Below are 27,491 nucleotides of genomic sequence, written 5' to 3'. Positions count from 1 at the left end.
TGTTTTCCCATGGCAAAGTCTTTGGGACTTGCTTGCCTGAAGCCATATGTTCCATAGCTGTGTTGCTTGCAGGCCTACATAAACAAGCAAGCAAAGAATAAGAATACCACTATGCCAGCATATCCATATTTTTTCTGGTAGGCTCACATTATTTCTCAGAATATGACTTTAATCTCAGGAAAAGATCATCTACTTTAATCTGAAATGCAAATCCTTTTCCAGCAAGTTGAATTATATTTCCACTTCTCTGGAATATTCCCTATTCTGCATACTCATTAGCATGGGATCAGAAAGTTTTATTTTCTAGAAATTGAGGTTAACAATAAATGATATCCACTGACTTGTTTAAAGACAGGATCATTAGCTCAACATATGTGAAATAATATTACCATTACATTAAAAATGCCAAACACCAGGCCTAGAATGAAGCATTAGTGGTTAAGTTTCTTGCCTAAGAAGTATAAGTACTCATATTTGAATCCCCAGTGCCCTCTCTCACGAGATGCACATGATCATACATGCATCTGGAGTTCTTTTGCAGTGAGTGGAAGTCCTGTCATGCCCATGTATATTCACTTTCTCTCCCCCTCACTACATACTCTATCTGTACATTAACCATTATACAGTGAATAAAAACAATATTAAAAAACTGGTGATATAAGCCTCATAAATCTGAGGCAAATTTATATTTGTAACTGTTATAATTCATCTTTCAGTTTTTCCATATTGCTGTAGCAAAATAGCATGCCCTTAAAAATTATCAACAAAGCCAGGCATGGTGGCACACGCCTTTAGTCACAGCACTCAGGAGGTAGCACAAGAAGAATCAGTGAGAGTTTGAGGCCATGTTGAGACTACATAGTTAATTCCAAGTCAGCTTGTGGAAGAACGAGAACTAACCTCAAAATACAAAAATAAATAAATAAATAACCAAAAATTATCAACTGGCTTCAATAAACCTGAAACCAAAATTTACCATTTCATGTTCAGGAACATAAAGTACAAAGAACAGATGGTAGCAAAGACCATAACTCCCAGCATTTGGAAGGCAGGAGTGTGACGATTGCCATGTTTTAAGTCACACTGTGGTACAGATGAGTTCAAGGTCAGCCTGTACTAGAGTGGGAACGTGGCTCACAAAATAAAAAGAAATAAAGTTGATAAAAATCTAGCCTCTATTTCCAGGCATTGTGGTACATGTCTTCAATCCCAGTGCTCAGGAGTTAAGAAGTAGGGATGACCTCTCTGGATTCAATACCAATATGGTACTATTCTTTCAAGGTCAGGCTGGGATACAGTGAGACCCTACACAGAAAAACAAAAGAAAACAAGCACCAAACAGTAAAAAGGAAAAAAAAAAGACTAAAAATAGATAATTTTATTTTATTGTTTTCAAATACAAAGATAGTCTTAATTTTTTGGTACTATTCATTTTTGTTTAAAGTTGGAAAATGAGAAATCTAAGCTTTGGACTAGTTATAAAAAGTAAGTATGAAGTGTATTTCTCTCTTACCCAATAATAAATACACTGGATTTCCCCATCTCAAACTGCTTTAAAGACTCCCCTCCAGCAAAGGCTAGCTGTATGGAGTAAAAATGACATAAATAGAATTGCTGAAAAATTTCTTGTGGAAGTGTTATGTGCAAACCCTTATGGGTGCATGTTTGGAGTCCAGAGGATGGCACTGGGATTCGTCACTTTACTTACTTGAGCCCAAAGATTTCTTCTCCCTAGATTGGCCCAGAAATCCTGTCTATACCTCCTGAGCCCTTAAAATGCAAACCAGTGGCTATATCTAATGGTATTTACATGGATGCCAGGGAATCACAACTCTGCTTCACATGATTGTGCTATGAGCAAATTATCTTCTCCTCCTATTTTGTGTATGACTTTGTCAACAATGCAGATGTAGCAAAAAGAACAAAGAAAAAAACAAAAGCAAAGAAGACACAAGAAGACCAGCAACATGTATTGGTAGGTGGCTGCACAATTAAAGGAATTTGTTTGCTTAGCTGCCTGTCCCAGGTTCAATTACTCAGTACCTACATAACATAAATCCAGATGTACAATGTAGCGCATGTTTGCAGACATTGTTTTGCAGTGGTAAGAAGTCCTGCTCCTCCCATTCTCACTTATTCTCTTTGCCAAAAGATAATTTAAAGAACTTAAAGAAGAAAACAACCAAGAATGCGTAGAAGTACTCACTCCTCTGTAACACAATAACATTTTTGTGCTTTCACTGATCAGTAAAAAGACTATGATCTTGCACCAAAGAACAAATAGTGAAAAAATACCACTAAAATTACCTGTAGTAGATAACCAATCAAACATCACCAAGGAAAGATAGTGGACTTTGCCTTGCCTTGTCTCTTCCTTTGCCTTACATTCTGAGTTGCACTGCCACTTTGTTGCTTTGCTTCTCTATTTACTTTCCTCTTGTATTAGCTTGCCTCTTGCTTTCCTTCATGCCTTGCCTATTACTTTACCTCTTGTCTTGACTTCCCCTTGCCTTGACTTGCCTTTTCCTTGTAATTCCCTGAATGTCTTGCTTTGCCTTACCTCTCTCTTCTCTTACTTTCTTCCTTGACTTGCCTCTCGTCTTACCTTGCGTCTTGCCTTGACATGCCCTGCCTTGTCACTTGCATTGCATTACCTTTCTTTGTCTGACGTCTTTCCTTGCCTTGTCTCTTGCTTTGCCATGCTCCTGATTTGCTTTGCCTCTAGCCTTGCCCCACCTTGCATCTTGAATCACTTTGCCTCTTCCCTAACCTTGTGGTGCCATTGAATGGCCTTGCCTTCCCCTACCTTGCCCCTTGCCCTGCTTCACCTCTTGCTTTCTCTGTCCTGTTGTATATCCTGTCTTCTTGCCTTTCCCCTTTCCTTGTCTGTTGACTGGCCTTTCTTCCCCTTGACTTGTCTGTTGACTAGCATTGCCTTTCCTTGCCTTATTTTCCCTGTACTGTCTCTTACCATGTATGCCTATTCATCTTGCCTCATGCCTAGCATTGTATTCCCTGGTGCCTTACCTTGCCTCTTGCCTTGCTTGTTGTCTGGCCACTTGCCTTGATTTACCATGCCTTGCCTCTTTCCTTGCATGACCTCTTGCCTACCTACTCTCTTGCTTTTCCTGCAATCTCACCTTTCCTTTCCCGCCTCTTGTCTTGTGTGAACTCTTGCATCAACTTCCTTCTTGCTTGGCCTCTAGAATTGCTTGGCCTTTCATGCCTAGCCTCTGGACTTCCCTGGACTCTTCTCTCTTTTGTGTCCTCTTGTCACCTTCCTGGCTACTTTCTAGGCTGGTTGATTGCCTTGCCTTATCCCTTGCGTTTCCTGGCCTTTCCTCTTCCCTTGCCTTGCCTCTTCCCAGGCCATGCCCCTTGCAACTTGCCTTGCCTTTCACCTTGTTTGTCTGGATTCTAGCATTCCCTGGCTCACTGCCTTTGCTCATTCTCTCCTGGCCATGACTCACGGCAAGCCTTCCTCTTGCCTTGCCTCTTCCACTTCCTTGCCTTACTTCTTTTCTTGCCTTATGTAGCCTTTTCCCTTGCCTTGCCTGGCCTCTTGTCTTAACTGGCCTTGTCTTGCCTGGGCTTCTGCCTTGCTGTTGTGTCTTATTTGCCCTTCCTTATTTTGCCTCACCTCTTACTTCACCTTGCTTCACAGCTGTCCTTGCCTCTCTTGCCCCTTGCTTTGCCTTTTCATTTATCTGGCCCCTTACCTGAAATAGACTCTAGCCTTTCCTTGTCTCTTTCCTGGCCTCTTGTATTACCATGCCTCTTCCATCACTCTGAGTCTTGCCTCAGCTTGCCTTGGCTCTTGCTTTGCCTTGTTTCCTACTTGCCTTTCCTTGCTGTTCCTAGACACTAGCCTTAAGTTCCCTGTCCTTGCCTCTTGCTTCTCCTGGCATTTTGCCTACCATTTGCCTTGCCTGTTGCTTCTTGCCTTGACTGTGGCCTCCTGATTTGCCTCACTTTTTGACTTTCATTTCCTCTTTCCTTTCCATCTTTTCCCTTTCCTTCTTTTTTCCTATCACTATATCTTTCCTTCTTTCTTTGTTTCTGTTTTTTTTTTCCTTTATTTGTTATGTTTTTGTAATGGAGCACATAGATTTTGGGAGGCAGCAGAGAGAGTAAGATCAATTCACTTACCATTTATTGTCACAGAATCCAGTTGTGCCCCAGATAAATGGGGTGGTGTTATTCTCTTCAGCCAATTCTGCCAAAGGAAGCAAAATTTCATTTGAGATAACCAACATAAAATACAATTATAGTTCACTGTAAGATTATCAATACTACCGCTAAGTTTGTAATTCAAGTAAAACGTAATCATTTTCTATCCATGTAAGATAGATGCAGTAAATTAATTTCAGGATATAAAAAGAGTAATACATAATATTAACCATGCCTCATAACAATAAAACACAGATATCACAATGGAATTTACAAGAAAAAGCAGATGTCAAGAAGTGTTTTTGCCAGTCAAGAGGCATAGGCTATTTTACATGTTTTCATGGTGATACAAATGAGCTCAATTGGGAGGTCCATGTAAAATAGTAAGGCCTTTTGGACAATATGGTGTGGTAAGAAAAACAATAATATTCCTTCTGTTTTAAGTGAATGACTTGATATTTACATATGTGAAGAAAAATATGTAGAGTTATTTACCTTTATCCCAATCTTCATCACAAGGAGCATACTGCCATGTGTTCTTGGGCAGAGTGTCCTGTCCAGGGTTCCTGGTTGGGTTGACTACAAGACAAGAAATTTACATATAAATGAGAGACTGCTACATTCCTGTGCAAGACATTATAGCCTTCAAAGGCTGTTTTGTTAAAAACCTGGATAGAACAAAAATTAGAAAGATAAAAAAAAAGAAAACAGAAACAAAGACTAATATCACATACATGGAAACAAAATAAACATATAGAAATTGATAAAGATATAGATATCTAGATATAGACACACACACACACACACACACACACACACACACATGTACGTATGTATATGAGAACATTTGGTCCTGGTTAGCATCAAGGTCACTATGTAACCAAGGATGATCTGGAGTTCCCTGGACCTCCTTTCTCTACCCTGAGTAGTGGACTACTGGAAAATGTGTTCACATCAGATTCATTTAATGCTGGGGATTAAATATGAACTTTGTGCATATTAGGCAAGTACTTTACAAACTGAGCTCATAACCACCCCAACGAATATAAATCAGGATGTTCAGAATAGGATCACCTAACATTTAAAAATCATGGAGATAGACAATATACTATTTTTCAAAAAGGTGAAGGCAGAATTCTGCTCACAATATAGCACAATGCACATGTGAATGAGTCAGTTACAGTTACAGTTTTGGAACCTCTGAAGTCCTCAGGCTTACCCACATCCTGCTCTATATAACACTTGTCATCACATATTGAGATATGGTGACTGAGTTCATTCCTTGGAACCAGGTGACGAGCATTGAAAGGACATGTAGCCAATTTTTTTGCAACATCAAGATGATTCTGTGGAATTAAAATGAAGGGATCAATTAACTATTTGGATTTCTTAAAGCCAAAGAGATATATCAGCTTTTACTGTTACTGACCCCTACAAATGTGCAGCTCAGCTACAGTGGGTAAATCCCTATTAGAAAATTAAGAGGGAAGTGTTTATTGATACAAAAAAAATGTAAAGACATTATTTCAAACTCATCAAAATATAAGACTCTTTCAGATGCCTGCCAAGATTGACACCAAATTTCTATGATTATACAGAGGTAAGCAATCAATTTGAAGTGTATCTCCTCATTATTTTTTTCTTGGTATCACAAGGGTTTCCCAGAAAGTAAAACCTATAATGGCAGAGTTCTGTGCATGTCTATAAAAGGTGATATTAGGATGGACCATAACAACAGATGCAACTCATACACATGACTGCAGTATTCCTGCTAATGTAGTACAAGGCATGGGAAAATAGCTGTTTAATGTAGTTTGCTGCAGAGGATACAGACAAGTGATGTTTTTCAGATTAATGCAGGGACACATTTTTCCAGTAATACAAAGAGACTCTCAACAATTTTGTATTTACATTAGTAATCTCAGGTAAACAGAAATTTCAAATGATAGGAAATAACTTATAAGAAAACATTTCTGTATTAAAATAAAGTCTTGTATTAAACTAACCCAAGGATTTACTATTATCAACCAAATATTTTGGCAAATGTACCACCCATTAACAATTCACACAGATGTGGGCTTGGCCACCTATACATTGTCAATGCTCTGCAAAATAGCCTCTCACTCATGCTTATGAAAGCAACACAAATTAAATTCATCGACACACAAACCATGCATCAAAAGACTGTTTGCAATGGCTGGAGCCCTGGCATGTCCATCATATACCCGTCCACCCCCACATTCTTGGCACTGAATGTGACATAGGTTGCGCTACATGATACAATATTCTAAACAAAAAGACAGAGCTGAGGAGCAGCTCGAGTTAATAAAGGGCTTGAGGCACAATGATGAGGATCTAGTGTGCATTACCAACATGCCTATAAAGAGGAAAATGAAGGGACATAATCCAACAGCTTGGGTGGTGGAGAGAAGAGATCCCAGGGCTTATTATTGACTGAGTCTAATTCACTCTAAGATCTCCAGGTTCGGTGAGAAATCCTGTCCCAAACTAAGGTTGCCAGGTGTGGTGATGTATTTCTTACATTCCGCCACTCACAAGCTGGAGAATTACTGTAAGTTTTAGACCAGCCTGAGAGGCAGTTGCAAAAGGCTATGACATGCCCATTCTTTCCCATCTCAAAGAGAAATACTTACAAAAGACTACTCAAGAGATACTGTTTTGAAAGGATGGTTATTGCCACCAGTTGAGAGAAGAAAACCAAGGAGAAAATACTGATGTACTCCCTATCTCTCGGTGTTGGTATTTAACACAAAAGTAGACTCAACAAACCACTTTGACATTCATTTAAACATTATACTTTGGAGCTGGGAAGATGGAGCAGCAGTTAAAGATACTTTCTGGCAGGGCCTGACAGTCTGGCTTTGGTTCCTCATTTCCCAAGTTGGGCCAGACATATGTATCTGGAGACCTGCTGCCATGGCCAGATGCTCTGGTTTACATATATACTAAACCACACTCATAAGTAAATGAAGGAGTAAAGGAAAAAAAGGGAGGAAAGGAGCAGTAAAAAAAAAGAAATAAGGCCAGAAAGGGGGAAAAAAGAAATCATTTAAGTTAAAATTACTTGTACTTTACAGATGTCTCCTTTTTTGTTGTTTATTGCTTGTTTTTGACCTTTTTAAAATACAGTATAGGGCATCTCCAGGGGCATGTGGTCCCTGTACACAAAATAATCTTTCTGAGTGCCTGGATTCAAGGCCTATGCCACCAACCAGCTAAAATCAAGACATGTAAAGCAACTCAAATGTAATAAGAGGGTGAATTACAAAGGAAGTTAGCCTACCTTTTTGCACTTGATAAGGTGATAGGGAAACCTGCAGGCCCTGAAGTGGTGATTTTTATCATAAGGACACTGTAAGAGTCTTTCGGGATTTGGAGATTCCACTGACAGAGAGAGAAGCACAGTTAAGTATAAAGCATACTATGAGATTATGTGATTATGTTGGATTTCTCAATAAGATCTATAGAAAATTATAAGTCTAAATAAAATTAACATTGAAATAAAGAGTGCTTAAACAATTATACATGAAAATATTTATAGTGGTGGGGCATGCTGAGAAAGGAAGATCACTTTAACTCAAGGCCATCCTAAACTAGACAGAGAATTTCAGGTCATCCTGGGCTAGAATAACAACTTACAGGGAAATGAAAACCGAAACAAACCAAACTTAAATAATGAAAATGCAACCATAAAAATCACATACTGTATCTCTGAATATTGTATGGTAGGAGTTGAGACTCCCAAGACTTCATCACTGAAACAAATGAACCCCAGATGGCTAAGGGAAATTTGTGTAAGAGGAAGCTGAAAGAATGTTAGAGCCACATGTTGGGTCATTATGCACAGAGACCTTGACTCTTACCCATAACTGATGGCTAACCTGACAATGCATGAGCCATAATGGCCAACGAGAACAGTACCTGCAGAAGCGAGAAGGAGTGGGAACAATGCTGCCAACATGACTGTATACACACTGTGACCATAACTAATTTAAAAATAATGCTAATTCTAATTTTTAAAAAATTCTCTGGGCTATCATTGACAGGTAGTAAGCCCAGCAGAATTCACAGTTGTGTTGGTGAAGTTTCAGTTACTGTTTGACAGGGCAGTATTTTATGCTGAATACCTTTACTACATGATAAAAGTAAATGAGACATTCCCTTTTCTTTCAAAACATGATAATTAGGGTCATCTAAGTTCTCTTCCAACAACTTCCAACCACGAAGCCAACATTGGAATGGCTACTGGTGTGCCACTATGTCCACTTTGGGCCTTGCCCTTGCAAACACTCCCCAGTCCATCTGGTCCAAGAACAAGTTGAGGATAAATAAGCCTTACTATTACCAGGAATTTGTGACATGAACAAACATTATATGCAAATCTCTGTGTCAGTTATGTTTTATAACAGATCAGAAATATTAGTGCATACATGTTTTTAAATGTTTGTTTTAATTTACTCCCATAAGTACTGCTGGTAACTCTAGGTTATTCATAAATGATCCAAATCCTTTTATCAGACAGGTTAAGTTTCCTTTTCATATTTTGGACTATAGAGGAGATAAAAGTGCTTTAATCAATACCAAATGGTCTAACAGAGAAGAAAGTACCTGCAAAATGACAAAAATAAAATAAAACAAAACAAAACAAAACAAAAGACAGAACCTCCTGAGTCTAAAACAACAGCAAACAGACAGAACCTCTATGAGGGGTAAAAAGAGGCACTAACCTATATCATATTACTGAAAATATCATTGTTCTAGATAAGCTTACCAGGCTGAACCCCACAACTTAGCAAGCTGTGTGAAGAGCAATAAATTAAATGGCTAAGCACACTCTGTGAGGACTAGTGGCAACCTAGTCAAAAGCTCCTTACATTTGTAGGTAAGGATAAAAGTAAGATAAGCCATTCACATTTGATTAGAAGTATATAAATCAGGTACCATAAATGGAGAGCAGAACTCAGTGTGGAAATGAAAAAGTTAGATTTGCTGTGATAGTGGTAAGCATGTAATTAATTGGTAACCATAATCCTGATGCAAATAATCAAGGAAGTGACTTGAAGACCAGAATGAATAGGAAGGAAAAATGCCCTAGAGGATTGGCAAGCTTATGATTCTAGCAAAACTCTTCTTTTGCTATGTATTTATTTCATTTATTTGAGAGAGAGTAAGAGGGGCAGATAAAAAGATAGAATGTGTGAGACAGGGCCTTTAGCCACTGCAAGTAAACTCTAGATGCATGTGGCCCCTTGTACATATAGCCTACCTGTCTCCAAGAAAAATGACCCAAGGTCATTAGGCTTTTCAGACAAATGCCTTCACTGGAAATCCATTTCAGCAGCCCACCATCAGTTTATTGTATAAACTGGGAACACTGATCCTATGTCCAAGGGTATATACTATTAAGCTGCCTCTCTTCCACTTCATTCCACTAATCCATATCTTCAGATGTATTACCATGCTTCACTGTAGTATCATGCATGTAACAGTTTCCCCCTCCCCCTATTCTCTGCATCTGTGTTGTGGGGGGGTATATAGACAACATCACAAAATATACTTCCTACGCTATAGCTATTGTATAACCAACAACCATTCCTATTTTTGTAGTGTATTGTAGGACAGAATACACAGGAAACATTTATTGATGAAATTATTTTAAGTTTCTATTTATTTAATCCCTCCCATTGTTAGTAAATGTTAGACCATGTCAGCAAGTTGTGGACAGGACAAAACTTACAAGTCACATACTTTATATGTAACTGCCCATATAGGGGCATAGGTCAGAGAACTACCAAAAAGCTTTATAGCTCAGTAGTTGGTAATTTAGTTAAACTCTAATCTCTTTTTCTACATTAAAAAAACATACCACTTGTTTAGTTGCTAGGAATCAAGGCTAGGGCCTTGAGCATGCTAGGGAAAAATTCTACAACAAAGTTAATTCCACTGACTTCAACAAAGTATATTTTATAAGCTGAGAACTGTGGTGTACGACTATCTTGCATATTGGTCCTATGTCCAAGGGTATATACTGTTATGCTCCCTCTCTCCCACTTCATTTCACTAATCCCCATCTTCAGTGGGGTTACCAGCCTTCACTGTAGGATCATGAATGTAGCAGTCAGCCTCCTTCTCTCTTCATGTGTGTGTGTGGGTCTCATGTGTATGTGTAGATAACATCACAACATATACTTCCTACACTATATTCTTTCAACTCCTCTTCTAGAATGAATGTCCCCTGAGCCTCCAAAGGCACTTGTTAGTCTCTTTGGGGTAAGCACTTAGCAGTCTACTTTCCTGGCTTCAGAGATTTTTTGTTGTTCTTGTTTTACTATTCAAGGTAGAATCAAGATCTAAGCCACTTAGATCTGAAATTTATTATATAGCCTGGAACTCACAGTGATCATCCTATAATGGCCTCCTGAGTGCAAGGATGTACAGGCAGAGAGACAGAAAGAGAATGTGCAGGTTACCTAGCCATTGCAAATGAGCAACAAATTACTTTTCCCCTGTATGTCTGGCATAGGTAGTTTCTGGGGAACTGAATGTGTGTCCTTTGTGTTTGAAACCAAGTCCTTGTACTGCTAAGCCATCTTCCCAGCACTGAATTTGATGAATTTTGAATCACTTCGGTATCTACCACCATCTCCCTGGAGGAGATTACCAAGATAGCAGTGAGAGTGGTACTCACATTTAACCTCCCACTAACCCTGTAATATTGACTTTTTTGTTTTGTTTTGTTTCTGTTTTTGAGACAGAATCTTGATATATTCCTCAGGCTGCCCTCAAAGTTCCAATCCTCTTGCTTCAGTCTCCTTAGAGTTGAGTATGTATGTATACAATATGACACCAGGCCCTCATGCCTCTTTAATGACGTAAGTTTCATGTACCTTATATCTGATGAAATCAACCATGAATAAAGAGTGGTGTCATATGTTATGACATACAATAACATATATTATTTCAAGTTTGATCACTTATTTACATGAACACCATGCAGACCTTATCTCCCAATGCAGTTCAGAGAGACACTTGAACTTTTCACAACAAACATCAAGCAAACAGACATCAAAGTTCATGTAAACAATTTATATGTTTAAACTCAGCATGGAATACATACTGTAAGTGTCTTCATTTGTAACAGCAAAATATTCAGAGCAAGTGCTAGGGAAGGAAAAAGCATATTTTCATGGATTAGCAATAAAATGTATCTAAAGATGGCCATAACAACTTTAATAAGTTGTTGAAATAAGGCACACAATTTCATTAAAAGGAACCCTTAGTGATTTCCAAAAAAAACATTTCCCCTTATTAGATCATTATTTGCAATTTTGATGCATTTTATCATCCACTAGTAAGTCATACTCTTGTAATGAAATCTAGGCCTACCAATAGTGAAACTATGCACATCTGCTAGCTTAGGTGATAACCTTTTAGTCTAGTTTAAGGGTTACTGCAACAGCCTGTTTTTGATTGAGTATTAGGGTTTGATAATATTTAACAGTAGGGAAGGCAAGTAAAGCCAAAACAATACTACTCTTTAAATTTTGGGATGAAAAATATAAGGTATTAGGCCCTTCTTTCAAGTTCTTAAAAAATTACACAAAGGGCAGGCCACTTTTGTTTCTTTCTGATCTAACATTGATGTGTGCTAATGAAGCAACATCTAACCTATTCAAAATATTCTGATATATTCTAGCTTATTTACCAACTCCATGACTTTTAAAAATTCATGTCAAAAGGCTAAAGAGATAGCTTAGCAGTTAAGAGTGCTTGTTTGCTAACCTTGAAGACTGAAGATAGATTCCTGAGTACTCAGAACAATCAGATGCAATACGTAGCACATGTATTGCAGTTTGATTGCTCTTACCAGAGGACCTTGCAGGCCCATTCATAGTACATCTACATGCCTGCCTCTTTCTCTTAGCTAAATACATAAAATGTTAAAAATATTTTGAAAATTTTATCTCAAAAAAGTACTTTTGGACAGGTTTGGGAGTACATGCATTTAATCACAGCAATTGGGAGGCAGAGATTGGAGGATTATAATGACTTAAAAGCTATCCTTAGACTATAGAGTAATTCAAGTTCAGCCAAGTTCATGTAAGATCCTAACTCAAAAAAAAAAGCACTACTAAGCAGAGAAAGAAAGATAATATGGGTACAAGGCCCTCTTGCCACTACTAATGAACTCCAGAAGCATGCTCCACTTTATGTTTGTGGCTTTACTGTTGTACTGGGAAATGAATAAACACAATCAGGTTTTGCAAGTAACCATAACTATGGAATCATCCCTCGTGCCCCATTTCCATGATTCTTAACAAACACAATGCTGCCACACTGATGTTCCCCTTTTCTGGAGTTGATTCATTTTGCTTTCCCCAATTTCCTATGCTAACATAGCAAGACTTATTGAATGACAGGATCATTCACTCAACATATGTGAAAATAATATACCATTACATTAAAAATGCCAAACCTAAAGGCTGGAGAGAAGCATTAGTGGTTAAGTTTCTTGCCTCAGAAATGTAAGAACTCATCATTTGCATCTCCAGTACCCTCTATCACCAGATGCACATGATCATACATGCATTTTCAGTTCATTTTCACTGGAAGGAGGCTGTGACCTGCCCATGTATATTCACTTTTTCTCCCCTCCCTCCACCCTCTATCTGTATGTTCCCCATTCTATGGTAAATAAATACAATATTGAAAACTGGTGACATAAGCCTATTAGTACTGAGGCAAATTTACATTTGTAAACAATAGAATTCATCTTTAAGTCTTTTCTATATTGCTGATGGCAAAACAGCATGCCCTTAGAAATTATCAAGAAACCCGAGCATGATGGCACATGCCCTTAAATCAAACCACTCAGGACACATCACTAGAAGAATCAGTGAGAACCCGAGGCCACCTTGAGAGTACATAGTTGATTCCAAGTCAGTCTGTGCTAGAACAAGAATTTACCCCAAAATACAATATAAATAAATAAATAAATAATCAAGTGACTCCAGTAACCCAGACACAAAAATATAGCATGTGATGTTTGGGAACATAAAATACAGAGAACATGTGGTAGCACACACCAAAATCCCAACACTTGGAAGGCAGGATTTGAGGATTGCCATGTTTTAGTTCACAGTGTGCTCAGCTGAGTTCAAGGTCAATCTGTAGTAGAGTGATACTGTACCTCATAAAATAAAAAGGGATAAAGTTGTTAAAAATATAGACTACATTTCCCAGCATAGTGGTACATATCCTCAATCCCAACACTCAGGAGTTAGAGGTAGGAAAACCGCTCTGAATTTGAGATCAACATGGTACTATTCTTTCATGGTCAGGCTAGGATAGAGTGAGACACTACACAGAAAAATAAAAGAAATCAAGCAAACAGGAAAAAGGAAAACATAGGATGAAAGAAAAGATAATTTTATTCATTTGTTTTCAAATCTGGATATAGTCTTAATTTTGTTAGGAAAAATTCTGATCTGTTTTAAGTTGGGAAATGAAAATTCTGAAGTTTGAACAGGTTATAAGAGGTAAGTATGAAGAGTAATGATTTACTTTCTTACCCAATAAATACCCTGGATTTCCCAATCTCAAACTACTTTAAAGACCCCTTCTGCAGAGTCTAGCTGTCTGGAGTAAAAAGGATTTAAATGGAATTGCTACAAAATTTCTTGTGGAGTTGTGATTTGCAAACCCTTATGGGTGCATGTTTGGAGACCAAAGGATGGCACTGTGTGTCTTCATTGAGAATACTTCACTTTACATACCATGCCAGTGTCTTTCACTTGAACACACAGATGTATTCTCCCTCAGTTTGGCCCAGAAACCCTATCTTTACCTCCTGAGAACTGAGACTGCAAGCCTGTGGCTATGTCTAATGGTATTTATATGGGTGCCAGGGAATCCCAACTCTGCTTCACATGTTTGTGCGGCAAGCAAGTTATCTTTTCCTCAGTTTTGTGTATGACTTTGTTAACAATGCAAATGTGCCAAAACAAAAAAGAAGACACAAGAATACCACCTACAGGTATGGGAAGGTTCCTCCACAGTTAAAGACATTTGGTTGCTTAGCTGGCTTTGCCAGTTTCAATTCCTCAGCACCCATATAACATAAATCCAGATGTACAAAGTAGCACATGTATGTAGACATTTTTTGCAATGGCAAGAACTCCTGCTGCTCCCATTCTCACTTGTTCTCTTTGACAATAAATAAACAATTTAAGGAACTTACAAAAGAAAACAACCAAGAACGCCTAGCAGTACTTCTCCTATGTAAGACAGTAAGGTAACATTTTTGTACTTTAAGTGAGAAGTACAAAGACCATAATCTTATGTCAAGGAATAAAAACAGAAAAAAAAATACCAGTAAAATTACCTGTAGTAGATTACCAATGAAACACCATCATCAAGGAAAGATTGCAGACTACTTGCCTGGCTTTGCCTGTTGCTTTACCTTGCGTCTACCTTGCCTTGTTTATTGAGTTGCATTGCCACTTTGTTGCCTTGCCTTTTAATTTTCTTTACTCTTGTATTAACTTGTCTCTTACTTTCTCTCTTGCCTTGCCTTCCCCTTGCCTTCACTTGCCTTTTCCTTTGCCATGCTCTGAATGTCTTGCTTTGCCTTGACTCTTTCCTTCCCTTGTTTCTTGACTAGCCTGTTGTCTTGCCTTGTTCCTTGCCTTGACATGTCCTACCTTGTCATTTGCCTTGTATTGCCTCTATCCTTGCCTGGCCTCTTTCCTTGCCTAGTCTCTTGCTTTGGCATGCTCTTGAATTGCTTTGCCTTCAGCCTTGCCCTTCAATGCATCCTGCATTGCTTTGCCTCTTCCACAGCCTTGTTGTGCCCTTCAATGTAATTGTCTTCCCTACCTTGCCTCTTGCCTTGCTTCACCTCTTGGTTTCTTTGGCCTGTTGCATATGCTCCCCTCTTGCCTTTCTCCCTGCCTTGTCTGCTGACTGGCCTTGCTTCCCTTTGCCTTGCCTGTTGATTAGCATTGCTTTTCCTTGCCTTCCTTTCCCTGCAATGTCCCTTGCCACGCTTGCCTACTCATCTTATCTCATGCCTAGCATTATATTTGCCAGTGCCTTATCTTGCCTCTTGCTTGGCTTACTTTTCTTGCCTTACTTTATGTCTGGCCTGGCCCCTTGCTTTGGAATGCCTTGCCTATTTACTTGAATGACCTCTTGCCTATCTACCCTCTTGCCTTTCATGCAATCTCACCTTTCCTTGCCTTACTTTTTTGTCTTGTGTGAACTCTTGCATAACCTTCCTTCTTTTCTGCCCTCTAGAATTGCCGGTCCTCTTGTCTCTTTTGTGCCCTCTTGTCACCTGAAATGCCACTTTCTATGCTTGCTGGTTGCCTTCCTGGTCCCTTGCCTTTCTGGCCTCTCCTTTTCCCTTGCCTTGCCTCTTCCCTGGCTATGCACCCTTCCTCTGGCTTTGCCTTTAACCTTGTGTGCTGGATTATAGCACTACCTGGCTCATTGTCTTTGCTCATTCTTTCCTGGCCATGCTTCATGGCAAACCTTCCTATGGCTTGACTCTTCCACTTCCTTAAGTAAACTGTTCTTTTGCCTTATGTGGCCTCTTCCTTTGCCTTGCCTGGTCTGTTGCCTTAAGTGGCCATGCCTTGCCTGGGCTCTTGCCATGCTCTTGTCTCTTTTTTGCCTTACCTTATTTTGCTTCACCTCTTACCTCGGCTTGCCTCACAGCTGTCCTTTCCCCTTGCTTTGCCTATTCATTTATCTGAACCCTTGCCTGGAATGGACTCCCCTTGCCTATAGGCTTGCCTTGTCTCTTTCCTGGCCTCTTGTATTACCTTGCCTCTTCCATCACTTTGACTCTTGCCTTGCCTTGCTTCCTTCTTGCCTTTCCTTGCTGGGCCTGGACACTAGCCTTGAGTTCCCTGTCTTTCTCTCCTGTTTCTCCTGGCCTTCTGCTTTCCCTTTTTGCCTTGTCTCTTGCTTTGCCTCACACCCTGACTTTCATTTCCTCTTGCCTTTCCATCGATTCCCTTTCCTTCTCTTTTCTATCATTCTTTCTTTGTTTCTGTTTTTTTCTTTCTTTCTTTCCTTTGTTTTTGTAAAGGAGCACATAGATTTTGGGAGGTAGGGGACACAGTAAGACCAATGCATTTACCATTTATTCTCACAGAACCTGCTTGTGCCCCAGATAAATGGGGTGGTGTTATTCTCTTCAGCCAATTCTGCCAAAGGAAACAAAAATTCATTGGTTATAACCAACATAAGACACAATTATAGTTCATTGTATCATGATCCATACTACCTCTAAGTTTGTAATCCAAGTAAAACTTGATCATTTACCCCCAATTTGACACAGAAGCAGGAATATAATTACTGGATATAAAAATGGAGCAATACAGAATATTAACCCTCCATCATAACAATCAAACACAGATATCACAATAGAATTTGCGAAAGGAAGCAGATGTGAAGAACTGTTTTTTTTTTTTTTCTCCAGTCAATAGACACAGGCTATTATACATGTTTGCATGGTGATACAAATGAGCTCAATGGGAGCCCAGGAAAAATAGTAAGGCTTGTTGAGCAATATGGTACAGTTAAGAACGAAGAAAATTTTGCTTCTGTCTTCACCAAATTAGATTTACATATATTCAAGAAAAAGATGTAGAGGCATTTACCTTGATCCCAGTCTTCATCACAAGGAGGGTATTGCCATGTGTTCTTGGGCACAGTGTCTTCTCCAGGGTTCCTGGTTGGGTTGACTGCAAGACAAGACATAGAAATGAGACACTGCCAAGTTCCTTTGCAAACACATTACAGCCTTGTCAAGCTGTTTTGTATAAACTATGGCTAGAACAAATTTGGCAAGAGAAAAAAGGAAACAGAAACAAAGACAAACATCACACACATGACAATTAAAGAAATATAAAGAAGTTGATAAATATATAGATATCTAGATACAGAAATAAGTGTGTGGATACACACACACACACACACACACACACACACACACATACACACACATATGGAGACAGAGAGAGACAGATGGCAGCATTTAGTCCTGGCTAGTATCATGGTCACTATATAACCAAGGATGACCTGGAGATCCCTGGTCCTCTGCATCCACCTTCAGTGCTGATATTACAAAAAAATGTGTTCACATCAGATTCATTTAATGCTGGGGATCAAATAAGAACGTGATATATATTAGGGAAGAACTTAACAAGCTCCTAAACAGGACAAAACTATGAATCAGGCTGTTAGGAGAGAAACTTGTTTGATCACCTAATTATAAAAATCTTGGAGACAGACAATGTACTATGTTTTAAAAGGTGAAGGCAGAATTCTGCTCACAATATAGCACAATGTACACATGAATGAGTCAGTTGTAGTTGTGGAACCTTTGAACTAGCCAGGCTTACCCTCATCCTGCTCTATACAACACCTGTCATCACATATTGAGATATGATGACTGAGTTCAGCCCTTGGAACCAGGTGACGAGCATTGAATGGACATGTAGCCAGTTGTTTTGCAACATCAGGATGATTCTGTGGAATCAAAATAAAGGAATCGGTTAACTGTTTGGATTTCTTAAAGCTGAGGACGCTGTATAAGCCCTTTACTGTAACTGACTCCTCTCAAGTTCCCCAACAAATGTGCAGCTCAGCTATAGTTGATATACCCTTAATAGAAAATTAAGAGGGAAGTGTTTATTGATACAAAGAATAAAAAGACATTATTTCAAAATTATCAAAATGTAAGCCTCTTTCTTATGACTGTCAAGATTGAAACAAAATTTCTATGATTATACAGAGGTAAGCAATCAATTTGAAGTGCATTTCCTCATTTTTTTCTTGGTATCACAAGGGCCTCCCAGAAAGTAAAATCTGCAATGGCAGAGTTCTGTGCCTGTCTGTAAAAAGTGATATTCAGGATGGACAATAACACTGGACTGCTACCCATATGCATGGGTGCAGTGTTCCCGCTAATGTAGTACAGGCATGGGAAAAGAGCTGCTTAATGTAGCTGGCTGCAGAGGATACAGACAAGTGATGTTTTTCAGATTAATGCAGGGACACACTTTTCAAGAAATACAAAGTGACTCTCAACAATATGATATTTACATTAGTAATCCCAGGTAAACAGAAAATTCAAATGATAGGGAATAACTTTTGGGAAAACATTCCTGTATTAAACCAAAATCTTGTGTTAAACTAAAATCAAGGATTTACTATTATCAACTATATATTGTGGCAAATGTACGAATTAAAAATGCACAAAAGATGTCGCTTGGCCACCTATACATTGTCCCTGCTCTGCAATATAGCCTCTTACTCATGCTCATGAAAGAAACACAAATTAAATCATAGACACACACACACACACACACATTCACACTCTCACTCCATGCATCTAAAGACAGTTTACAATGGCTGGAGACCTGGCATGCCCACCATATCTCCTCTCCCTCCCTCCCTCCCCCTCCCTCTCCCTCTCTCTCTCTCTCTCTTTCACTCTCACTTTCACTCTCTCTCTCCTGAAAGCAAAAGTTTGTTTATTTGGGAAGACAACTAGGATAAGTCAAAATGCGGCAGGGATAAGAAAGGGTAATGATTGAGTGAATATCATGAAAATATACTATATAATTGAAAGAAACTGTATAAAAAAATAAGAAAGAGAACCTTCAGAAATAAAAGCTCAGATAAGTAGCATAAAGTAATTTGTAGCAGGATATAGTGGGCCAGTTGTGAACTTGAGGCAGGTGGATCACTTCAAGGCCATCCTTGGCACTGAATGTGACATAGGTTGCGCTACATGATACAATATTCTAAACAAAAAGACAGAGCTGAGGAGCAGCTCGAGTTAATAAAGGGCTTGAGGCACAATGATGAGGATCTAGTGTGCATTACCAACATGCCTATAAAGAGGAAAATGAAGGGACATAATCCAACAGCTTGGGTGGTGGAGAGAAGAGATCCCAGGGCTTATTATTGACTGAGTCTAATTCACTCTAAGATCTCCAGGTTCGGTGAGAAATCCTGTCCCAAACTAAGGTACCCAGGTGTGGTAATGCACATCTTACACTCCACCACTCACAAGGTCAAAGCTGGAGAAAACTGAGTTTCAGATCAGCCTGAGAGGCAGTTGCAAAAGGCTATGGCATGCCCATTCTTCCCCATCTCAAAGAGAAATACAAAAGATTATTCAAGAGATACTGTTTTGAAAGGATGATATTGCCACCAGTTGAGGGAAGAAAACCAAAGAGAAAATACTGATGCACTCCCTTTCTGACAGTGTTGGCATTTAACACAAAAGTAGACTCACCAAACAATTCTGGCAATCAATTAAACATTTCAGTTTGGGGCTGGCAAGATGAAGCAGCATCTAAAGGTACTTTCTTGCAAATCCTGACAGCCTGGCTCTGATCCCTCAGTACATAAATTATGCCAGACATATGGTTCTGGAGACTTGCTGCAGAGGCCAGATGCTCTGGTTTGCATATGTACTAAAGCAAACTCACAAGTAAATGAAGGAGGAAAGGGAAAAGGGAGGAAAGGATCAGTAAAAGAGAACTGAAGCATGGAAGGGGAGAAAAAGAAATCATGTAAGTAAAATTACTTGCACTTTACAAAACTCTACCTTTTTATGTTTTTTACCTTTTTAAAATTTAGGGTAGGACACCTCCATGGTCATGCCATCCCTGTACACACAATGACCCTTCTGAGTGCCTTGATTAAAGGCATATGCAACCATACCAGCTAAAATGTAGACATGTAAAGCAACTCAAATGTAACAAAAGGGTGAATTACAAAGAAAAAACTAGCCTAAAAGTAGCTTACCTTTTTGCACTTGATTAGGTGATAAGGAAACCTGCAGGCCCTGATGTGGTGATTTTTAACATAAGGACATTGTAAGAGTCTTTCGGGGTCTGGAGATTCCACTGACAGAGAGAGAAGCACAGTTAAGTATAAAGCACAGTTAAGTATAAAGCACAGTAGGACCTTATGAGATTACACCCTTGTGGGCATGTGGGGGTTTCTATAGAACCTATACAAAATAGTAAGTCTAAATAAAACTTCAGATTGAAATAAAGGGTGATTAAACAATTTCAAATGAAAACATTTATAGCCGTGGGGCATGTTTTAAATTCCAGCAATCTGGAAACAGAACTACGAGCATCATTTGAACTCAAGGCCAGACTGAGCTAGACAGGGAGTTCCCGGACATCTTTGTCTGGAGTAAGAACTTACTAGGGCAAAATGAAAACCGAAACAAACCAAACTTAAATAATGAAAATGCAACCATAAAAATCACATACTGTATCTCTGAATATTGTATGGTAAGAGTTGAGACTCCCAAGACTTCATCACTGAAACAAATGAACCCCAGATGGCTAAGGGAAATTTGTGTAAGAGGAAGCTGAAAGAATGTTAGAGCCACACGTTGGGTCATTATGCACAGAGACCTTGACTCTTACCCATAACTGATGGCTAACCTGACAATACATGACCCATAATGCCCAACGAGGAGAGTACCTGCAGTGCGGAAGGAGTGGGAGCAATGCTGCCAACATGACTGTATACACACTTTGACCATAACTAACTTAAAAATAATTCTAATTTTTAGAAAATTCTCTGGGCTATCATTGAAGGGTAGTAAGCCCAGTAGAATCCGCAGTTGTGTTGGTGAAGTTTCAGTTACTGTTTGACAGGGCAGTATTTTATGCTGAATATCTTTACTACATGATAAAACTAAATGAAACATTCCCTTTTCTTTTCAAAACATGATAGTTAGGGTCACTTAAACTCTCTTGCTATTCCAACTACAACTTCCAACCAGCAAGTTAAAATTGGAATGGCTACTGGTGTGCCACTATGCCCACTTTGGCCCTCTGCCCTTGCAAACACTCCCCAATCCAACTGCTCCCAGAACAAGTTGAGGAAATTAAGCCTTACTATTACCAGGAATTTGTGACATGAACAAACTTGATACGCAAATCTCTGTGTCAGTTATGGTCTATAAAAGCTCAAAAATATTAGTGCATAGACTTTTAAATATTTTGGGGCGTGGGGGGGAGGGAAGGGAGTTTCCTGGTAGTGTCTCACTCTAGCCAAAGCTGCTCTGGAATTCACTATGTAGTCTCAGGGTGGCTTTGAACTCATGGTGATCCTCCTACCTCTGCCTCCCAAGTGCTAGGATTAAAGGCGAGTGCCACCATGCCCAAGTAAAATCTCCTTTTTAATTTACTTCTATAACTATTACTGACTTCTCTAGGTACCTCATAAATGCCCCCATTCCTTTTAGCAGATAGGTAAGTTTCCTTTTCCTATAGTTGACTAGAGAGGAGGAAAAAAAGTTCTTTAAGCACTACAAACAGTTGAAAGGAGAAGAAAGTATCTGCAAAATAATGAAAATAAAATAAAACAAAAGACAGAACCTCCTGAGTCTAAAACAACAGCAGACAGACAGAAATGCTGTGTGTGGGGGGGGGGGGGGAAGAGGCACTAACCTATATCATATTATTGAAACTGTCATTGATCTAGATAAGCTTACCAGGCTGAACCCCACAACTTAGCAAGCTGTGTGAAGAGCAATAAATTAAATGGTTAAGCACACTCTGTGAGGACTAGTGGCAACCTAGTCAAAAGCTCCTTACATTTGTAGGTAAGGATAAAAGTAAGATAAGCCATTCACATTTGATTAGAAGAATATAAATCAGGAACCATAAAAGGAGAGCAGAACTCAATGTGGAAATGTGAAAGAAAGATTTGCTTGTATTGTGTTAAGCATGGAATTAACTGGTAATCATGATCCTGATGCAAGTAATCAAGGCAATGCCTTAAATACCAGAATGAATGGGAAGGAAAAAAGTCTTAGAGGTTTGGTAAATATTTTATTGATTATTTCATTTATTTGTGAGACAGTGAGAGGGGCAAATAAAAGGATAGAATGGGTGTGCCAGGGCCTTTAGCCACTGCAAGCAAACTGCAAATGCATGTGCCCTCTTGTACATCTGGCCTACATGAGTCCAGGAAAATTGACCCAAGGACCTTAGGCTTCTCATGCAAATGTCTTCACTGGTAATCCATTTCACCACCCCACCAAACTTTTCTTATCCAGCAATCTTTTCTATTTTTGTAGTATAAGAATATACATAGAGCATTTACTGATCAAATTCTTTTAAGTTTCCATTAATTTCATCCCTCCCATCACTAGTAAATGTTAGACCATGTCAGCAGCTGACAGACTGGGAAAACTTATGATTCACATACTTTATATGGGACTGCCCATATAGGGGCATATGTCAGAAAACTACCACAAAGCTTTATTGCTCAGTTATTGGTAATTTAGGTAAACTCTAATCTCCTTTGATAGATTAAAACAAACACACCACTTACTTAGTTGGTAGAAACCAAACCTAGGCCCTTGAGCATGGTAGGCAAACATTCTACTACAAAGTTAAGTCCATTGCCTTACACCAAGTATATTTTGTAAACTGAGAACTGTGGGGTGTGAACATCTTGCATACTGGTCCTATGTCCAAGGGTATATACTGTTATGCTCCCTCTCTTCCACTTCAATCCACAACTCCCCCTCTTCTGTGGGTTTACCAGCCTTCACTGTAGGATCAAAAATGTAGCAGTCAGCCCCCCTTCTCTCTCCGTGTGTCTCGTGTGTGTGTGTAGTTAACATCACAACATATATTTCCTACACTATGGCTATTCTTTCAACTCCTCTTCTAGAATGAATGTCCCCTGTGCTTCCAAAGGCACTTGTTAGTCTCTTTGGGGTGAGTAATTGGTCTGCATAACTGACTTCAAAGATTTCTTGTTGTTGTTATTCTAGTTTTACTGTTCAAGGTAGAATCAAGCTCTATCCCACTTAGACCTGGAATTTATGATATATCCTGGAACTCACAGTGGTCATCCTACATCGGCCTCCTCAGTGCAAGTATTAACAGGCACGGGGGGCGGGGAGAAAGGGAGGGAGGGTGGGAGGGAGGGAGAATGGGCATGGTAGATATTCTAGCCACTGCACATAAGCAACCAATTAATTTGTCCTGCTGCCTCTGGCATATGTGGGTACTAGGGACAGAATGTGGGACCTTAGCGTTTGAAATCAAGTGCGTGTAATGCTAAGTAAGCTACATCCTCAGCCCTAAATTTGATGAATTTTGAGTCACTTCAGTATCTACCACCATGTCCTTGGAGGTGATTATCAGGATAGCAGTGAGAGTGGTACTCATATTTAATCTGCCCCTAACCCTGTAATATTGACTTTTTTATTTTGTTTTGTTTTCTTTTTGATTTTGAGACAGAAACTTGATAAGTACCTCAGCCTGTCTTCAACATTCTCATCCTTTTGCCTCAGTCTCCTCGGAGTTAGGTATACATGTATACAATACCACACCTGGTCCTCATACCTCTTTAAGTTACACATGCCTTATATCTGATGAGATCAACCATGAATAAAGGGCTGTGTCATATTTTATGATATATAATAACCTATATTATTTCATATTTGATGACTTATAGACATGAACACCATGCAGACTTTATCTTCCAATGCAGTTCAGAGACATTTGAACTTTTCACAACAAACTTCAAAGAAAACAGACATCAAAGTACACATAAACAATGTATATGTATAAAGACAGCAAGTAATACATACTGGAAGTGTATTCAATGTTGGCAGCAAAATACCCAGAGCAGGTTCTAGGGAAGGAAAAAGCATGCTTTAATGGATTAGCAATAAAATACATCAAAAGGTAGCCATAACAACTTTAATAAGTTGTTGAGTTAACACACAAGTTCATTAAAAGAAACCCTTAGTGACCCACCACAAACATTTATCCTTCTTATATCACTGACACATCATCCACTTATAACTCATAGTATTGTAATGAAATCTAGGCCTACCAACAGTTAAGTCATGTACAATTGCTGGCATAGATGACAAGTTTTTACTCTATTTTAAGGGTTATTTCAACAGCCAGTTTTGACCTAGTTTTAGGGTTTCATATTATGAGAAATCAAGTCTTGCTGCAAAGATACTGCTCTTTTCAATTCTTGGATAAACAATAAAAGCTCTTCTTTCAAGTTCTTAAAACATTACATTAAGGGCAGGCCACTTTTTTTTTTTTCTATGATCTAACACTGCTGGATGCTAATTTAATAACGTTTAACCTATTCAAAATTTTCAGGTATTTTCTAGTTTATTTACCAACTGTATAACTTTTGAAAATTTATTTGCAAAGGCTAAAGAGATGGCTTATCAGTTAAGGTCCCTGTTTGCTAAGCTTGAAGACTGAGGATGGATTCCCCAGAACTCATGTCACTTAGATGTACAAGGTGGCACATGTCTCTGGAGTTGATTGCTCTTGTTAGAGGTTCTTGCCGGCACATTCACAATAAATCTACATGCCTGCAAATACATAAAATGTTAAAAATATATATATATATATATATATATATATTTTTTTTTTGAAAATGTTATCTCATAAAAGTATAAAAGTGGACAGGCTTGGGAGTACATGCATTTAATCCCTGAGTTGGGAGGCAGATATAGGAGGATCATAAAGATTTAAAAGTTAAAAGAGTTACAAAGTTACCCTAGTGTAAGTTAAGGTCAGTGTAAGATCCTAACTCAAAAAAAAAGCACTGCTAAGCAGAGAGAGAAAGAAAGATAATATGGGTACAAGGGCCTCTTGCCACTGCTAATGAACTCCCGAAGCCTTCTCCACTGTATGTTTGTGGCTTTACTGTTGTACTGGAAATTGAACACAAACATTCAGGTTTTGCAAATAAGCGTAACTACTGAATCATCCCTCCTGACCCATTTCCCCGACTCATAAAAAACACAATGCTGCCACGCTATGTTCCCCTTTTCTGGAGTTGATTCACTTTGTTTTCCCCAATTTCCTATGCCAACATGGCAAGAAGTGTTGATTTAAGACTCTCCAGCCCCTCATTCTCTCTACACAGTAGGGGAGGTTTATAAACGTGAGGATTTAAGAGTTGTTTAGAGTAGGGTACATCATGACCTCATGAGTTTCTTTTGTTTCTTTCTTTCCTTTTTTTTTTTTTTTTTGAGGTAGGGTCTCACAGTCCCCAACTTGACCTGGAAGTTCCTTTGTAGTCAGTCGGTGACCTCAAACTCCCAGCAGTACTCCTATGTGTCCCTTCCGTGTGGTGGGATGAACAGCATTCGCCACAACAATGGGGAAATTGTTATTAAGTGAAGTTTTTGTGGGAAAAGTTAAGGTGTCTGAAACCAGGCCCATAGGAAGGCTTTGAAATTGTGTTTTGTGTTCATCTCTAGTCAAGGTTTCCTTCGGCTCCTCACCCAATTCCAAGCCCCTTGTGTCCCATTCTATAACAATAATAATATGAGTTAAAGTGGTTAAGGAATAGAAGTGATCATTTGAACTCTGGTACTTTGCTGTAACTTTGGTACTTGGGTTCGGGTAATGAGTAGTAAGAATACGTTACACATACTCTTCAAGTTTGAGTTAACACAGTGTGGTGTTTTTTGATGTTGTGCTACAGCCAGCCACTTTTGTTTGGAAAAGGTGACTGTGGTGGAAGAACCCAGTAGAGAGAGAGAGAGAGAGAGAGAGAGAGAGAGAGAGAGAGTGTGTGTGTGTGTGTGTGTGTGTGTGTGTGTGTGTGTGTGTAATTCCAGGTGTACTGATGAGTGCTGAGTGCAGTGACTTTTCGGGGGGCAGGGTATTTGCCAGGCACCACAGCGCTGAGAGCCCATGTGGGCCATTGAGAGCCTGGCGTCGTGAGAGCGCAGTGTCCCATGAACAACGTGCCCCGTCCTGAGGGTTAGCAGGAGGTTTCCCTCAGGCGGCCATGACGGGAAGAAGCGGAGCGTGAGGCTGCTCTGTGACCTCTTAAGGGGGCTGGAGGCCTCCCTCGGGTGAGGATTCCCTTCCCTACAGCCAACACCGAGGAGAGAAACCCCCTTTTCCAACGCAGGCAGGGGCCAGCGATGGGAGCCAATACGGGCAGGCGGGGCAGAGGGTTCCCTAGAACACACTGGAAACAGGTGCGAGAGGTGTCGGAGCGGCGAGCGCTGGCCGCCAACGGTCTGAGCGCCGGAGAGAGCGGCCTTCACAGGCCCGGCCTGAAGAGCAGGGCGGGAAAAGGGAAGAGCGAGAGGAGGAAGGGCCCCGGAAGGTGAGCTCTGTGGAGGCGCTGCCCTGGCTAAGACGCCAGGGCCTTTCTTACCTCAGTGCAGGCGCTCGGACCACAGGCGACTCCGCCCGCAGCCACCGCCACCGCCACGGCCACGGCCACCGCCAAGGAAACGGCCACGGCCACGCGCGTCGTCAGCAACGCCCACTTCCGGCGGCGACACAAAGGCGCGCGCGCGTTCCGTGGCTCGTCCTGTGACGCGTGCCAGCTCCCACAGGCTGGGCCCCGTGCAGCGCGGCGGGCACCCACGGCGCCAGCCCCTTCCTCGCTGGGTCCGCGTGCGGCCGTCGTCACGTGTGAGGCCTTCGGGCGCGGTCCTCTACGAGGTGAAGCCGCAGCGGTCGTGCGTGGGGCCCGCGCCCCTCCCGGGCGGTGCTGACGCGCACGGCTAAGGAAACGGAGCTGGCTGGGAAGCAATGGACGCTGTCGGCCTGGGGTGCTCGCTCCAAGTTATTGGTGCAAATGGTCTACTGAGAACGGCTTCTGCGTTTTGAAAGGACCGCGGAGTTGGAGCTCACTGACACCACAGCTGAACAGCTACCGAGCAGGGGCCTGTCTGTCTGTCTCTCTCTCTCTCTCTCTCTCTCTCTCTCTCTCTGGGTGTGTGGGTGTGTGTGTGTGTGTGTGTGTGTGTGTGGACACGCTCAGGCAGTTCCTTTGCACTGGCTGCAGGACCTCGCGCGCCCATTTCTTTTTCTCTGTCCTCTCTCTCTCTCTCTCTTCCTCCCTCACTCCTTCTCTCCTTCCCTCTCTCCCTCCCTTTCTCTCTTTCAGTCTCTTTCTGTCTCTCGACCTTGTATAATTAAGTAAAAATAAAATAAATTTTAAAAATTCAGGCTGCAAACGATTCTTTCATGGTGGCTGTATACCCCTATGACTTCTCAAATTCTCTGGTATCTCTTGTGATGCTGCCTTTTCCTCCCTATTTTTATTAATTTGTTACTCTTCTCTCTTTCTTTTGGTCAACTTTGCTAAAGGTTTATCACACCTGCTTATATTTTCAAACACTTAACTCTGTCTCTTTCATCCTTTGAATTGACTTTTTGATTTCTATTTCAGTAATTTCTTCCCTAATCTTTATTATTTCTTCCTACGTACTAATT

The 27,491-nt window shown here is 40.1% G+C and overlaps 1 protein-coding gene across 1 annotated transcript; it reads right to left on the bottom strand.

Annotated features, from left to right (window-relative positions):
• On the bottom strand, positions 1 to 26,496 carry LOC123457234 (gametocyte-specific factor 1-like; the record flags this gene model as incomplete). Its single annotated transcript, XM_045141207.1, has 12 exons — positions 26,422 to 26,496; positions 23,858 to 23,901; positions 20,026 to 20,126; positions 17,607 to 17,733; positions 16,863 to 16,946; positions 16,340 to 16,406; positions 11,309 to 11,352; positions 7,475 to 7,575; positions 5,390 to 5,516; positions 4,666 to 4,749; positions 4,150 to 4,216; positions 1 to 74 (listed from the first exon to the last, which is right to left on the bottom strand). Coding segments are annotated over exons 2-12 (877 nt in total), but the record flags the coding sequence as incomplete, so codon positions are not given.
• Positions 26,497 to 27,491: the final 995 nt, after the last annotated feature.

The sequence above is a fragment of the Jaculus jaculus genome (genome assembly GCF_020740685.1).
Source record: "Jaculus jaculus isolate mJacJac1 chromosome Y unlocalized genomic scaffold, mJacJac1.mat.Y.cur SUPER_Y_unloc_5, whole genome shotgun sequence".
NCBI classification, from domain to species: domain Eukaryota; kingdom Metazoa; phylum Chordata; class Mammalia; order Rodentia; family Dipodidae; genus Jaculus; species Jaculus jaculus.
This window is presented reverse-complemented; position numbering and strand designations above follow the sequence as displayed.